The sequence below is a fragment of the Cryptomeria japonica genome, chromosome 1, assembly GCF_030272615.1.
Source record: "Cryptomeria japonica chromosome 1, Sugi_1.0, whole genome shotgun sequence".
NCBI lineage: Eukaryota > Viridiplantae > Streptophyta > Pinopsida > Cupressales > Cupressaceae > Cryptomeria > Cryptomeria japonica.
In genome coordinates, this window is record NC_081405.1 from 426,500,757 (window position 1) to 426,517,771 (window position 17,015).

At 37.0% G+C, this 17,015-nt stretch overlaps 1 protein-coding gene across 2 annotated transcripts in view; it reads right to left on the reverse strand.

Moving 5' to 3' along the window:
• LOC131065110 (DEAD-box ATP-dependent RNA helicase 57) overlaps positions 1 to 17,015 on the reverse strand; it is a 129,180-nt gene that overhangs the window by 65,189 nt on the left and 46,976 nt on the right. For both annotated transcript variants that reach the window (XM_057999531.2, XM_057999523.2), the window contains exon 5: positions 2,419 to 2,515. In XM_057999531.2, the coding sequence (XP_057855514.2) occupies positions 2,419 to 2,515 (97 nt within the window). The remainder of the gene's footprint in view (positions 1 to 2,418; positions 2,516 to 17,015) is intronic.

The window sequence follows — 17,015 nt, forward strand, 5'->3', positions numbered from 1 at the left end:
CCCTTATGGGAGAAAACCACGGTAAATCAATGCTTTTATACAATTCTTCTTTTACAATGTTCGTAGGCACCAACCCCTAAGTTTGTTTGTGAGCACCAACCCACTGGAAGCACCAACTCCCAAATCTGATTTTGTGAGCACCAACTCCCAATTCAGAATCTGTGAGCACCAACCCACTTCACATAAATCTGAATTTCCACCTTTACAATGTTGCTACAACAACGGATGATGGACAATTTGATCTTCTCAAATCTGCTGTGATGAATATTACTAATCAGTCACATAAATCTGATCATAACCCATAAATCTCCTCATAACTCTGTCATAAATATATTTTTTAATTCCACATATAAATCTGCCCATAAGTCTTCTTTATCTCTGCATGAAACGCTGTATAATCCTCTCACTATACCTGCATATACTTCTCTTCTATATCTGCATACATCTATATAAATCTGCTTATATTCCTCTTTATATCTGCATATACATATCTTTTATATCTTCACATATCACTCTCAAATAACACAAAATATATCTAAAAAGCTCTCCTTCTATCTGAAGTATAATTTCAGAATTATACACTCCTTATTCTACACTACCCACCACACACCATATACTCCACAACACCCCGCAGATCTGAATATATATTCCTTATGTACTCATACCATCTATACTCCTGCTACACTTCACCCACAATTGTTTCTCTTTATATATTCTTATGTGTCTATGTGAAGCGAGACATCCTTTTGAATGGTTGTGTCTATTGTCAACAACCTTTAACACTTAATTTTGCTTTTCATTAATATAAAGTGTTGCCATTCAATAATCTAAATCGCTGTCTATTATATCATTACCGAACCCTTTCATTCAATCACATTGTTTATTTCCTTAGTAATCACACTTCTTATTATTAAGAAGCCGCACACCTTCTCTAATAGTGTTGACGTCAACTGTTGTCTTTCAATAATATAGATAAATTAGTGGCTTTTCATTCAAAGTATTTGATTGATATTGTCAAATCGTAGCTTCCTTTAACGGGTTTGATTATCCATATCAAATCGTGGCACTAATTTATACATCTAATCACTGCTTTTGAAATCGCTGCCTTCTTAATAGGAATCGGCCACTTTAATCACGCTGTAGTTTATATTATGGTGTTCAAATCGATGTGCCTTATATTCAACAATGGTGGTGTCCACGTTCGAGCTCTGTATCCCAACACTTGGCAACTGCTCCATATGGCAATGATACTTTGTCTTGAATCGCTCCTATATAATGTTCTTATCTTTTACATCTCCAGATTCAACGTTGGTTATCTATCTTCATCACAGTCTTCCATATGATGTAAATCGTTGTCCTCTATATGATGAACAAGTCGGCATATGCTGTTCGTTGCATGACTTCTAATATATCTATCGCTTTGTTATCAATACTCAGTGTGATTGCTTGCTGTATGATCGCTGTATCAATCACTTCGTTCTAAGCACTTCCTTTCACGTTGCTTTGTAATAAAATCATATTAACTGTTTGCAGCACCTTATTATATCAGTCATTGTATTGATGATTAAATCGATGCTTAACCTCAAATTTTCTTCCTCGCTGTTCTCATTAATAATGATGACTGCTTATCATTTCAATCGCTGTATTCACTATTCTACAGATCGTTGCACTATGAATCTCTGACAATTTAGATAATCGCTGTACTCCTCATAATGTATATGGTCTTCAGATATTATATACGGCTATTCTTGGTTTTGCTGGGTTCAATTCACAATTCAAGGAAATGTCATTAGAATATCATGCACCAACCAGAGGAAGAAGATGTTGATCTCCATGGAGGCAAGAACCTGATACTGTATTGTAACAAGTGTTTTGTTTCTGAATAATCAATTGGTTTGGTGCTTTGGAGGCTGGGTTTTCCAATGATATATTTGTGTCATTATTTCTCTTGCAGTTGATTTCCCTTCTATCTTTCAGTTCTGTGTGTTGTTTACATGGCACAATGCTGCTGAAATTTCTATAGTTACTAAAATATTCTCCTTAAAGGGTTAATGTGCAATTACCTGCACTGATTAATAATTATGTTTAATCTGCTTTGATTGATAAGGGGTTTGTGAGTACTTTACTAACATTTGGATCACAAGGGATATGTCAAATTGAACCAAAGAATAACAATAAGTTAATATTGGAAATTATACTCAAACAGATGATCATTCAGTTCTCTTATGAAAGTAGTTGAAAAGTTATGTACTAAATATTTTTTTGCATCATGAAACTTGAGCAATATGCTTGGTTTGTAGCTTAAACTTTTGTTCATCCTTTTTCTTTCCAATTTGTAGATCCAACAACTTGAAATTAAGAACAGACGCAAAGTCAAAATCCTAAAGCTAGAAGCAGTTTAGAATTTAAATTACTTACTGAAAGAAGAACAGGAATAGCCTGACGTTGAATTGGTGTAGGCTCCTTGAAGCCAGATTTGGCCAAATTTTGCATCAAATATGACTTGCATCCATATCTACATTTCCAGGAAACACAAGGAGAAACAATGAGTTATATAAATATAAAGCACAACATTATTAGCTCAACTATAAACTGCGTAAAAGAGAATTAATAGCATTTACAGAAAGAGGACTAGCCACTAACAAAAATGATTGAGAGCAAAAAAAATTCATGTGATTGAACTACTAGCTAAACCGCATATATTATATCTAACATGAATAGCAAACAACTCCTACTCATTAAAAGGCATATTGATCCACTGCAATGACATAATCTTCAGCACATCCAAGTGCTTTCATGCAATCACTATTGACTAAATTTTAAGCTCTGACTTATATATTATTTTGAAAGAACCATGATGATGAGATTCTTGCAGTATTATTTACATTAAGATATTATACAGTATTGTCAAATCCAAAATTCAAGCCATGAATCCTAAAAACAAAAATATCAATAACATGGTTTTTAATTTATAAAAGCCAATTATCAAAGCCAAGATGTATTCACAAACTGTATTTTTTAATACAATCTTTGTCTCTGTTGTTTTCCAAAATTAAGCTGATACAGCAAATCCAAAAAATTGATTTCCCCTTGACCAAAAAGACATTCCCCCCAAATTAAAAGGAAAAAAAACTCCAAAAAATAAAAACATCTGGCATTGCATGTAAACCAGTGTTCATGAACAAAACAGAAAAGCAAGGACCATAAGCCAGAGAGAGGAAAGACAACATTGAAACAAAGATGAATTTTGGCCAGACAATTTTGTTGTGAAGAGTACAAGCAATGAACTTGAAGTAATTGCCTGCAGGAAGCTCAACAAGGAAGTCAATGCCTACATATCTTCCTAATTTAAGGACAAGCATTATCATAACAGGCCTTCAAAATACAATAATGAGATAGCGGTACTGAGTTCCAGAAAAGAGCTTGCTTCTATTGATAGTCCAGCTAAGAAAGCACCTGAGTACACATTCTTTTACAGCTCAGATTGTTATTACTATCGAGTAAACACCTTGGCCACATTTAAAGTCTAATCTACCCAGACTAAAGAAATATGAGGATGCTTTTAGAAATAATGTATTAGTTAGTGCATTATAAGAGATATGCTTGAACAATACAAATTTGAATATCCTGACATATGAGACTCTCATGTTTAGAAGTAATGATAGTCATCTTGATTTCACAGAGCATGGACATGTTTTAGGAGATGCAGATGTCATAATCATGAATGACTCTTGGCTCTGACAAATAATTGAATCAATAATCAAATGACATTGAATTAACTTGAATAACGAATATACAAGCCTATATAGAGGAATTACAAGACGGTGTTCTAAAACGAACGAACCATTAAACTAAAGTTTAAAATTGCTTAAAACGCTAAATAAAGCTAAAAAGCTTAAAACTAAAAAGCAAACTATGCGTTCTTATAAAAGAAGCAATAGCTGACTAATGACTAATGACTAATGATTAACTAAATGACCATTAATTGAACCACAAAAGAAGGTAACTGACTAAAAGAATTAATTATTCTAATACCCTCCCTTAACGGTCATTGTATCCAGTGAAGCAATAATCGTTTGGGGAATTAATCGGCAAAACAAAAGTATAAGATTTTTTCAAAAAATCGGGAAAAAATCAGATATACAAAAAAAATGTAAAAAATTGTAGAAAAGCAATCAAAAACTACTTTTTTTATATATTTTAGGGTATTTCCATAGCATAGAGATATTGTAGGCAAATAAAATAGACACTTGAACACATTAATTGCAGGAAATAGACTTTCGTTGTTTATATTCATATCACTGATTACGTTGCACAAAATATACTACACCATAAATAATATCTAGATGGTGATAGATGTCAAAATGTCAATTACAATATAGTTTGTGACTTTGAACAAAGTCAACCTATAAACTAAGTACAAAATTCCAAAATCTCAAATGTAGGCAATGACATGCTAGAGGGCAGGAGGCCCTGATGATGAAGCTCCTGGGTAAGAGCCTGTCCTAATTCCTTCAACCCATTCAGAACGAAAGTTAGCTTGCCTCATGATATCAAAATCTTCAGACACAAGTGGACGATCAGCAACAACATAATCATCATCAATATCATCAGCATCATCAACAGCAATCAACTCGCACTCTAGATATATCTCATCGAGGTCAATTGGCAAGCATTTCTCAATAGTTCCCGATTTTGCCCATGTAGAAATTAGTGTTTCCCTTGCAAATAAAAAACCAATGAATAGTGAATACAATTCAAAAAATTGCAACTATATATTAATATTCTCACCTTGAGCTTTCCTTATCTTCAAGCGGAGGTTGTGATGAACAAATACCAATTCATTTAGTTGTTTTTGTGATAGGCGGTTGCGTTTCTTGGAATGTATGTGTTCAAACACACTCCAATTACGCTCACAAGCTGATGAGCTACATGGTTGGCTCAAAATACGCACCGCCATCCACCTTAAATTTGGTATTTCATCTCCAAAAGAAGCCTACCATGCAGCTGAAAAACACATTATATGGAGATGATATTGTAAGACTAAGAATATCTTATAATCTTAGCAAACTTAATGGTTGGCAAAATAAAGAGATTGTCAAAAGTTTATAGAGTCTACCTGGTTGAATGGTCTTTCTGCTTTGTATAGCAGCCCTAGAAAAGAGAAAGCCCTTAGCATGCTTGTACATTTCCAGCTCTATCGTAGCCACATCAAATTTTTCCAAGTCAGGAAACCTTTTTTCCATGCACTTGAAGAAGCCTTGTTTAATCTCAGCATCAATTTCCAGGAAGTCAGTCTTATAGAATAACAAAGGATTGAGCAAGTATCCCGCGGCATGGAGAGGAGTGTGCATTTGTCCATCCCATCTCCTATCAATTATGTCCCACAAGGGCATATACCTATCCCTGTTATTTTCCAGCTTACTCCTTATCACCTCCTTGGCCCCATCCATGGCCTCATACACATATCCCATGGGGGGTTTATCGCCATCCACTAGTCTCAAGACTTTTACTAAAGGCTTTGAAAATTCTACAATTTGTTCAATAGATTCCCAAAATGTGGTAGAATACATATACTCTGCCGCTGCTATGCCATTTGCTTGAGTTGTGAAACCAGACTCCATCCACTCAGCTGAAACAAACATTTGCCTCAAATTACCTTTTTGTTCACATAATGTTTGTAATGCAAGGAAATATGTTGCAAATCTTGTCACTCCTGGTCGAACTAGCTCCTTGTCTCCTGTGAAATAGCGCATTATAGCCAAAACCCTTATGTGATTATAAACAAATTTGGTAACCTTGTGAGCTTTTTGAAATGCCGCCTTAACCCATTCAATTTTTCCAATGTCCTCTAGGGTTAGATCAAGGCAATGTGCTGCACATGGTGTAAAAAACATGGAAGGATATTTACCTGTCAGAAGTCTCCCTGCAGCAACACAAGCAACAGCATTGTCTGTGATAAATTGAACCACATTTTGTGGCCCTACATCCGTAACTACCACATCATACATCTCAAACTATGCATTTGTGGATTTCATCATATTAGATGTCAAAAAAACAGTGCCAATCTCACAAGAGACAAAGAAGTTAATGAGAGTTTGGTTCCTTCTATCTGTCCAACCATCTGACATGATGCTGCAACCAGTTCTAGCCCACTGCAATCGATGTTGTTTAACAACATCTTGAACATCCTCTACTGCATCTTTCAGCATACCAACCCTCAATGATTCATAAGATGGGGCTTCAAACCCAGGACCTACAACTGCAATAGCATCTACCATGGGTTGCCAATATGGATTTCTGGAAGCATGGAATGTCGTGTGAGAGGATTACCAATAATTAGCAATTGCCTTCTTTGCTTGTTCAGTGACAGTTTTCCTCCATCCTGTACTCTCCAAAGTGGTTTGTGATCCTAGTGTGGTACGAGGTTGGAAGAAAGCATTAGTGTTTCCTCCACCTGTGTTTGGTCCACATGCTATAGATTTATGTGTCGACCCAAATTCCTTGAAACTCCCATCTTCACCATCCTCACCCAAATCGTGCATCCTAGGATTTGTAGAAGTAGAACCTAGTTCAACCCCAATTCTTGCATTTTTGGCCTTATTCTCAGCAATCCCTTCAAAAGATTGCTTTGCCTGATACGAAACATCTGCAAGGCATTTTTTGCATTTCTCAGTGTTATTTCCTCGTTCTTTTGACAAATGCCATTTGAAACGATAGATTCCACCACTGATCTCATCTTGACACCAATTGCACTTGACCTTCATGCTACCAGGAATTGTTGTGCAATGTGTCCGTGCAAAGTCTTTTTGGCGTGGCATTGTGATCAAGAATCAATTCTGCAAAAGCATTACACTTAGTTTTTAAATTTTGAGGGATCTAGGGCTGGGTTTGTGTATATTAACGCTGGACATTCATCATGAAAACTGAACATTTATATTAAAATTTTCAGTTTTTTGTATATTAAATGTTAATAACTTCAAAGAAAATGACATTATGAATCTATGATAGGCTGTATATATTAAATGAAAATGACATTTTCATATATTAAAAGCTAAGAATATTGAACAAAAAATGAATTTAATGTTACTGTAAATGAAAATGTAAATTCCGATTACAGTTAATTACTATTAAATACAAATTTTACTAATAATTAATAGTAACACACAATCAGATTACATATTTAACAGTAAATACTAAACAAAAATTAGTAAATATTTAACTGTTTAATTAAAAAAAAAATCTAAAATTACTAATAATTACAAACAAAATATTTATGCTTATTACTAAAAATCTAAAAATCTAAAATTACTAATAATTGTATTTATGCTTATTTACATTTTACTGATAATATTTACAAACAAAATATTAACAGTCATATTAAATATTTAATATGACTATAAATATTTATTGTTAATATTTTACTGTTAATTAACAAATATTATTAATAATTAACAGTAAATAAGCATAAATATTTAATATGACTGTAAATATTTACTGTTAATAATAAATATTAAAATTTGTATTTATTAACAGTAAATATAAATATAAACATAAAATTTTAACAGTAATATCTAACTGTAATTTTAACAGTAAATTACTATAAATATCTGACTGTAATAAAATACTAAATATTAATCAATACCTGACTGTAATTTTCATCATACATATCCACTAGATTATCTGACTATTGACTAACCATGCGTTCTTACAAAAGAAGCAATAGTTGACTAATGACTAACTAAATGACCATTAATAGAACCACTAAAGAAGGTAACTGACTACAAGAATTAATTATTCTAATAGGCTCTCATCAACAATGGATGAGGACTCTCGTGTTTAAAAGCAATGATAGTCATCTTAATTTCACTCAGCATGGACATGTTTTAGGAGATGCAGATGCCATAATTATGGATAAGGACTCTTGGCTATCATCAATAATGGACTCTCTACTGCAATTATTAGATAATAAAAATCTTATGTATGAAAGACAGTCCATGAGCTGAAGGTTAATATGTTGATTCCATCTTTGCTTTCAAGAGATTGCTCAAAAGGAAATTGCAAGTCATATGTCCAAACGGAACTACTCTTTCATTAGAGGTGTTGTGACGTCTTCACACATCGCCCCATTGCAAATGGGGACCCCCACTTTTCGCTTTTTAGAGTGGGCAATTTTGCGTTTCCCGTGCCCGAGTCTCGAAGTTTTGATCATGCCTAGTGCCATCTAGGGTTTTTGAAGTGTTAGGATCAAACTGCAAAAGATGATATTTTTAATGATCCTAAGTTTTGTCTAAGTGTAGACATATTGAGCGTTAACATGTTTTTAAACACGCGCATCAGTGATTTTAAAGTGCCATGATATTCACAGACCTTTTGGAGTTGTTTTCTCGCTCCAAAGGTATTATTTAAATTGGTTTCACACTTTATTCCAATATTTTCCTCGCGTTTCGCTCATATTTTTGGAAAATTAGTCTAAGTCCAGTTAAATTTAAAGTCGCTGAGTGATTTTGAGTGGTTAAAATGATAAAATCCTAAGGGAAATCCAAATTCCAAGGGTTAAAGGGTCAAAATCCATGCTAGAGGTGATTTTCCCCTCACATTCCAGACTACCCAACCCATTCCCCCACTCAAAATCCACACTACACATGGGTTTCCCCTGAAATCCATACTGGCTACTAATTTCCCCCACTGTTTATCCACACCTGAGTCGAATTTCCCCTGGAAGTGCTAAAATTTGGCTAAGTGTCAGAATTTATCCAGACTACCATCAAATTTCCCCTGGGAGTGCAGACTGGAGTGCAAGGATAATTCCATGCCTGGGTCGATTTTCCACTAGGATTTTTGTGACAACTAAGTGAGGATTTTTGTTTGGATTTTCATCCAGACAAAGGTCGATTTTCCCCTAAGCATTTTTGTAAGGATTTTTGTCCGGATTTTCATCCAGACAGGGATAGATTTTCCACTGGGAATATTTTTGAAGAGTTTTGAGTCCGGATTTTCATTCAAACTGAGGTCGAAATTCCACCAGGGAGGTTTTTTCCAAGTTAAGTGAGTTTTGAGTGTGGATTTTTATCCAGACACATCGAATTTCCCCTGGGGGTGATTTTTTGCAAATTGAGTGCATTTTTGTCTGGATTTTTTGTCCAAACTCATATCGATGTTCCCCTGGGAGGTTTTTTGTGTGCATTTTGATGAAGTTATGCATGGATTTTTATCCAAGCATGGGTCGAATTTCCCTTATGGGGTGAATTTTGACACTTAAGTGATTTTTGAAGGGATTTTTCAATCCCAACCCAAATTGATTTTCCCTTGGAGGCTTTATTTTGGATTTAAATTGCAATATTTTAATAAATAAGCCCTATTTTAATTGCTTTTAAATAATTATTAATAATTATTTAAAATTTAAAAGCAAATTTAATAACTTGCAATAATTATTAAATGTTTGAACCTTCTAGAAGCAAGTTAGGTTTTCACCAAGCAAGTATTTATACAAGTGTTTTATCCCACATTGCTTGTGTGGTGAAAGTGAGAGGTGAAAGCAAATATATGAGAGGAGACTTAGCATTACTTTATTATTATTTCTGCCAGGTGTCTCCATGAAAGCGATTTTTCTCCAAGTTGGGCGAATTTTTTAGCAAGGCATTTTTGTGAAGTGTGGGATTGAGGATTTATTTTCCTCCATTTTTTCCAGCTTGCTGATCTATTCCTCTTGGCTGCCATTAAAGACCAGTTCCAAATTTTCAATTTTTGCTAAGTTTGGCGATTTTTCCAAATTTGGCACTTTTTGGTGAAACGTGGCGATTTTGTGTTTGGAGACTTGGGCGATATTTTTCTCCATTTTTTGCTTCTTGTTCCAACCTCCATTGTTGCAGATCCGAGCTGCCATTGAAGACATTTTCAGAATTTTGGAATGGCGCCATAGCTGGGAAAATTTCGATTTTTATTTGGGAGTGCTTTGTGTCGTTGTTTGGGGTGATTTTCTTCATGCTTGGTGGCTGCCATTATTTTCAGATTTTGCTGGGCGCCATTGCTAGGAGTGATTTGACCTCCATTGTTGGCTAGGAACACATTTTCAGAATTATTCTTCATTGCCTAGCTCATCCACACTAAGGCAATTTTGGTTAAGGGCTGTTTGGAGGAGTTTTCAATGCATTTTCAAGGGCTGCCATTGTTGTTACAGTTTGAAACTCCATAGTTGCAGGTTGTCTTCAGACTGATTTTCATTTCCAGCCACTTGCCAACTTGGAAAATTTCACTTGGGCGTCATTTCTTATGAGTTTTTTGGGCATTTGGGGGAACTTGCATTGCTGATCTAAGTCTGAAACTCCATTTCCAAATTTGTCTTCAGACTTAGATATTTTTTACCAGCCCTTTGTTTGTGCCCAGATTTGACAAACTTCGCTTTCGGAAGGTGAAATTCATCAAATACAGGTGCTTCCTATGACTGCGACAAGTTTAAATGATTGAATTATTAAAATTGCAGGTTGTATTCAGACATTGGGCAGCCATTGTTGGACCTTGGAAGGGTGTCTTCAGACTTTAAGAACTAAAAATCAGACTTTTCTACACCCTTTTCCAAGCATTTTCACAATGGTGGTATACTTCCGGGCACCATTTTTGACATTTTTCTGTGAATACCAGGTTGTCTTCAAACTGAAACTTCATTTCCAGCCACATAGTTGTGCCCAGATGTGACCATTTCTGAGTTTTGAAGGTCAAAATAATTCAAATGCAAGCATGTGACATGGCTACAACCACTTCCAGCCATTGACATTCATCATTTTCAAAGTGTCTTCAGACTTTCTGGAGCCATTTTCAGACTTTCAGAGGGTGTATTCAGACTTAAGAATCAGAAAATCAGACTTCCATACACCATTTTCTGAGTATTTTCAGGCATTGGAGGGCGTATTCAGACTTTGTCCTCAGAAAATCAGACTTTTATTACAATTTTGATATTAAAAAATCAGTCAGTTTCTGAGTGTTTTCAAACCTCCAAGTGATATTTCCAGACCTAGACATTCATTTTTGGGCTCAAAATACTTGATTTTCTGAGTTTACATGGGTGTCTTCAGATTTAGCAATTATGATCAGACTTATCCTAAGTCTGAAAATCGGTTTTTCTTAAGGAAAATCTTCCAGACTTTAATCCGGACCTTCATATTTTCCAGAATTGGTGTTACAATTTTCTAAGATTACCTAACATGCTGGGACAAAATGTCAGGAACAAAGTCTTGATGGTGTCCGGATTTCCACTCCATGGAATGGTGATCCAGTCAACACAAGATTTTCAAGGACAGTGAGTCTGGATGAGGATCGGATTTCCACTGCAAGGCAGAATTACAAAGGAAGGAAGTTGTCCAGATAGGCATCAAATTTCCACCAAGTGAAAGAATGGGCAAGGATAATGCGGATGGTTTTGAGGAATGATCAATCCATATGCGGATGAATTTCCCACCAAGCTTGAAGTTAAGTTTATCATATAGTGTTTGATTCAATGCTTATTTGTTTTGCAGGACTGTTACGAGGAAAGGAAGCATGATCAAGGCTTGAAGTGAAGGAGGATGCACGCAATGCGGATAAGGAAGATCAATACTTCAAAGATTGGATGGGGATTTCTAGACAGAGATTCCAGAAGGTGAAGATGAGGACTAGATCAATCCTGAAGAAGACTTCACCTTGATGATGAATAAATGAATGAAGGCGAGTTCGAGACATGAGCACAAGGGATTTCATATCAAGAAATCCTGAACTACATCAAGAAATTCCAATGTCAAAGTGCGTCAAGCAAGGATTTCAAGATTCCAAGATTGGGAAATTTTCCAAACATAAGGAGGGAACAATTCATGGAATTCCTTAACATAAGGATGGAATGCAAAGTATCATAAAGGATTCCAAACATTGTGAAGATGAAGAATGAACAAGGCAAATTGATTAAGTGTGCAATGTAAGCTGAGGTGGCATCCTAGTCACCATCCATTCAATCAAAGGGTGCCAAGTCAACATTCATTCAAGGAGGGAATAGGTGACACATGGCGCTACATCAAGTATTATTTATCTTACCTACCCTCGTTTCTTATTGGCCAATGTAATGGTGGTTGTACAAACCCTAATTAGGGTTTTATCTTGTAATCTTGGCCGTTGATCTTAGATCAATCTGGGCCATTCATTTCTTTGGAGGCTCTATATATGCCTCCTTGTCTCTCATTTGTAAGGGACAGTTTTTGTAAAATTGTTGGTATATGCTGCAGCTATTTGAATCCTAATCATTGTTCAATTGTTGATGATTTCGCTCTTCAAATGTTGTATTTGCATTCATGGTTCTCAATTCCTCCAAGTTAGATTAGAATTTAGATTAGAATTTATTTTCATGTATGTTAGATTGAGTGGAAGATTTGTTGAATTTATTTGTGTGGAATCCTTAATCCATACCACTATCCTCTTGCCGCTGGTAAGTGCGCCTTGTGTGGTCAACTGGAATTTGAGTAAGCATAACTTCAACTATTACTCGTCCGTTGACAAGCATCAACTTGGATGGTGTCTACGTTGATGGTAATAGTCTGAAAATCTTTAAGTATACCTTAGATGATTGCACTAAGCTTGTGTCAATACCTGATTGTGAGACTTTGCCTGGTTTGATTCCACTAAATCCATTCATCATTTCCTACATTCTTAGGTTTAGAATAGAATTCCTAAACCCTATTCCTTTTGCTCATTTTTTAGTAAGAATTAAGTATGGAGCTTCATTGCCAAATCCTAAGTTATCGGCATACCTATCTTGATCCATGATAAGATTGTGCATTCATGTACAACGTAAGTCCCCTTGTGATTCCAGCATTATCACATCAAACCACTGAACTTATCCACACGTCAAGACCTGACGTTTCGTAACCTTGGAGTTGTCTCATTTGATCGCGAAGCATAGCATATGAGAGACTTTGTTCAAGAGAGGATAAGATACCTTGGTATTTTATTCTGTGTTCGCATGTGCATAAAAAACACATCAACAAGAGGTCATGTGTCCAAAGAGGGTTTAGTTCCCTCTTTAAATGTAGGTTATATCCCCTAAGAGGACTTGCTTCATTCCATTATTAGAGATCATATCTTCATTTCATTATTGGAAATCATATGTACACATTGGACTCATTTCTTTCTTTCTTTGAAATTTTTTTATTTTAAAATGATTGTCTTCTTTTATTTCTGATCACCACGGATTATATTTTCATAAATTTTGAGGTGTTGTAAATTGTAACCTTGTACAATTTTACACTCCTTTTTATGCCCTTGGCTTAGTGTGTTCTCTCCTAGCTCTTTTCCAAACCTATTTCTAGCCTTTGCACTATAAAACTATTGTCATATGATCACATGGCGATCTGGGTCTCTGTGCTAAGCTTGAGCGCACCTGAACCACCTTTGATTCACCTTGTTATGGGTGAACTAGGGTGCTAGGAGTCCTTGTCCCCCCAAATTGGGCCCATTTTTAAATATGTAGATGCCCCGGTTCCCACCAGTTGATTCCTGATACCAATATTTCAGTATGACCATTGGAGGGCGTCCTAATTTAAGGAATACCTTGGGAACCCTATATAAGAGAATCTTTTCAATTCATTTTGATCATCTTCTATAGTCATTTCATCCCACCACATCCCATATCCTTCAAGAGCAAGCATTCTTCAAATCTAAGCATTATGGAGCAGCAAGGTATAACAATCTTCATGCAAGCATGTTTTCATGATTGATCCTTCATATGTCTCATCATGTCATGTTACTGCATCAACACTTGTGATCATATTCAAGGAGCATTGCATCATCACTATTATCAACATCAGCAAGCTTGATGTATAATATTGCAGATCCAATATTTTACTTGAAAGCTTTCCTTTCAAATATTTCCTATGTTACCCAGGGACGCATCCCCAGTATTTTTTTCAGCTGTCACCGTCCCGAGGATGTCCCGGGGACAGGGGACTCCTAGGGGACGTCCCCATAAATTCTGCATATAGACAATGAATTTTGACAATGAATTTGACATTGATAAAACAATGCGAGACACGCAATGGATTTCAAAGAATTGATTGATTAATCAGAATGAGCAAAAACGCTCATAAATAATACAAGCTATTTACAAGAATAGCAAGTTTCTAATAAGAAACTGCTGAGAAGATCGAAGATGATCTGTCTAAAATAGAATATACACTGAATGAGCATTAATACTAAAATTAACATATTTTAATATTCTATTACCCTCCCTTAATGCTCAATCTATTAACTACACCTATAGACCCCCTGAATTTTACAAATTTATCATAACCAAGGGGCTTGGTGAAGATGTCTGCTAGCTGCTCCGAGGAGGAACATACAGCAACTGGATGGATCCGTCTTCAACCAGCTGTCGAATATAGTGACAATGTGTTTCCACATGCTTGGTTCTTTCATGGAAGACTGGATTCTTGGCGAGTTTGAGCACTCCCTGATTATCACAGAACAAGGGAGTAGGACCTGCCTGGGAGACATGCATATCCGCAAGCATTCGTCGAAGCCAAACCGCCTCACAAGATGCCTTAACTGCTCCCCGATACTCTGCTTTTGTCGAGGAGAGAGCCACAGCCTGCTGCTTCTTACTAGTCCATGTGACAGCACCAGATCCCAAACTAAACACATACCCTGCTGTAGACTTACGGTCATCAACCGAACCTGCCCAGTCAGAATCTGTGTAACCACTGAGTATAGGATCAGAACTCCGAGTGTACAGAAGTCCATAATCAGGAGTGCCACTCACATAACGCAGCACACACTTCGCTGCTAACCAATGATCAGCCTTGGGAGCTGTCATGAAGCGTGAAATGTAGCTCACTGCAAAACTGATGTCAGGTCTAGTGGCAGTAAGATAGATGAGGCTGCCCACTAGTTACCTGAACAGAGATTCATTCACAACTGGTGAGGATGACTGAGCTGAAAGTTTGAGCCCGGGTTCCATAGGAGTAGAGGCAGGTTTGCAATCCTGCATTCTGAACCTGTCCACAAGACTTCTGGCATACTTGGACTGAGAGAGAAAGATACTGGTCTCAATTTGCCAGACTTCAACTCCTAAGCAGTAATGTAGAAGTCCCAAATCTGTCATATCAAAGGTGCGGCACAAATCCTGTTTGATCCCAGTGATCAAATGTGCTAAACTGCCAGTAATGATTAAGTCATCCACATAGACAACTACAAACAGAATATCATTACTAGTATGCTTGATATACAGGTTTGCATCAGATGGACTCCGTTGAAAGCCATGATCTGTCAGGTACTTATCAATTTTCATGTACCAAGCCCGAGCAGCTTGTTTCAGACCATAGAGTGCTTTGACTAATCTACAGACCTTCTGTTCTTGACCAGCAACCTTGAATCCTGGGGGTTGTGTCATGTAGACTTCTTCCTGTAAGTCACCATTCAAAAAAGCACTCTTGACGTCCATCTGATGGACTTTCCAACTGAACTGGGCTGCCAAGGCAAGAACGAGCCGTATGGTACTCATTTTGGCTGTAGGAGCAAAAGTCTCCTCGTAGTCAATGCCTTCTTTCTGTGAGAACCCACGAGCAACAAGACGAGCCTTATACTTGTCTAAGGTTCCATCAGCTTTGTATTTTACTTTGTACACCCATTTGCAGCTAATGGGCTTCTTCCCTGAAGGAAGATCAGAAAGGGCCCAAGTGTGATTCTTCTGAAGACTCTGGAACTCAGCTTCCATAGCCTGTTCCCACTCAGGTATACCTTTAGCCTCTGAATATGTCTGAGGCTCAAAAACACTGTGTATGTTAGCCATGAGAGCAAAATTGACGGTATGCTGCTGTTTGCTCTTATTACGAGAGGTTCTACCCTCAATGAGCTCAGTATCCCTGAGATCACCAATGGTCTTGGCCCACCATTTAGGCCGGAGAGTAGAAGTGCGAACATCTGGAGGAGCTGGAAGAGGCTCAGGATCAGGAACAGGAGCAGCAGGAGGAGGATTATTCTCCAGAGGGAACTCAGGTAGTGCATCATCAAAAATAGATTCTGCATCCCTCCCATCAGGCGAACCTAATGGAATAAGAACACTGTGAGGCTGATCCTCAGAACTCTGCTCAGAAGAAGGGGACTGAAAGAATCCTCTGTCTTCATCAAATACAACATCACGACTGAAGATAAGACGGTCAGTGTCTATATCTATCAGTCTGTAGGCCTTATGGTGATCACTGTATCCTGTCATCATGAGTTTCTGACTTTTGGAATCCAACTTGGAGCGCTTAGCATCTGGAATCCAAACATAGGCAACAGAGCCAAAAACCTTTAGGTGGCTGATCTGAGGCTTCCGACCAGACCAAACCTCTTCTGGAGTCTTCCCCTTAACAGCCTGAGTAGGAGAGCGGTTAAGAAGGTAGACAGCAGTAAAGACTGCTTCAGCCCAATACTTGTTCGGAACACTCCTGTGTTGTAACATAGAGCGAGCCATCTCAACAACCGTACGATTGCGACGCTCGACAACACTGTTTTGCTGAGGAGTGTAGGGTGTAGTCAACTGGCGTTTGATGCCATGGGTATCACAGAAGTTGGAGAATGCAGAAGAACAAAATTCCCCCCCGTTATCTGTCCTAACAGTAATGATACTATGTCCAGACTCTTTTTCAACAAAGGACTTAAACTTCTGAAAGATACTAAATACATCTGATTTATATTTAAGAAAGTACACCCACATCTTTCTACTAAAATCATCTACAATAAGCAAAAAATATTTGCAACCAGTAACAGAAGATGTATTCATAGGACCACAAATATCAGCATGAAGTAATTGAAGTACCTTAGATGCGCGCCAAGACTTTCCATGTGGAAATGAAGTCCGATGCTGTTTGCCAGCTTGACAGGCGCCACATACTCCAAGATGCTGAGTCTGAATATCAGGTAACCCTGAAACAAGTCCCTCCCGAGATAGCTGAGAGAGATACTGAATGTTGAGATGTCCATATCTCTATGCCACAAAGTGCTAAGAGGAGAAACAC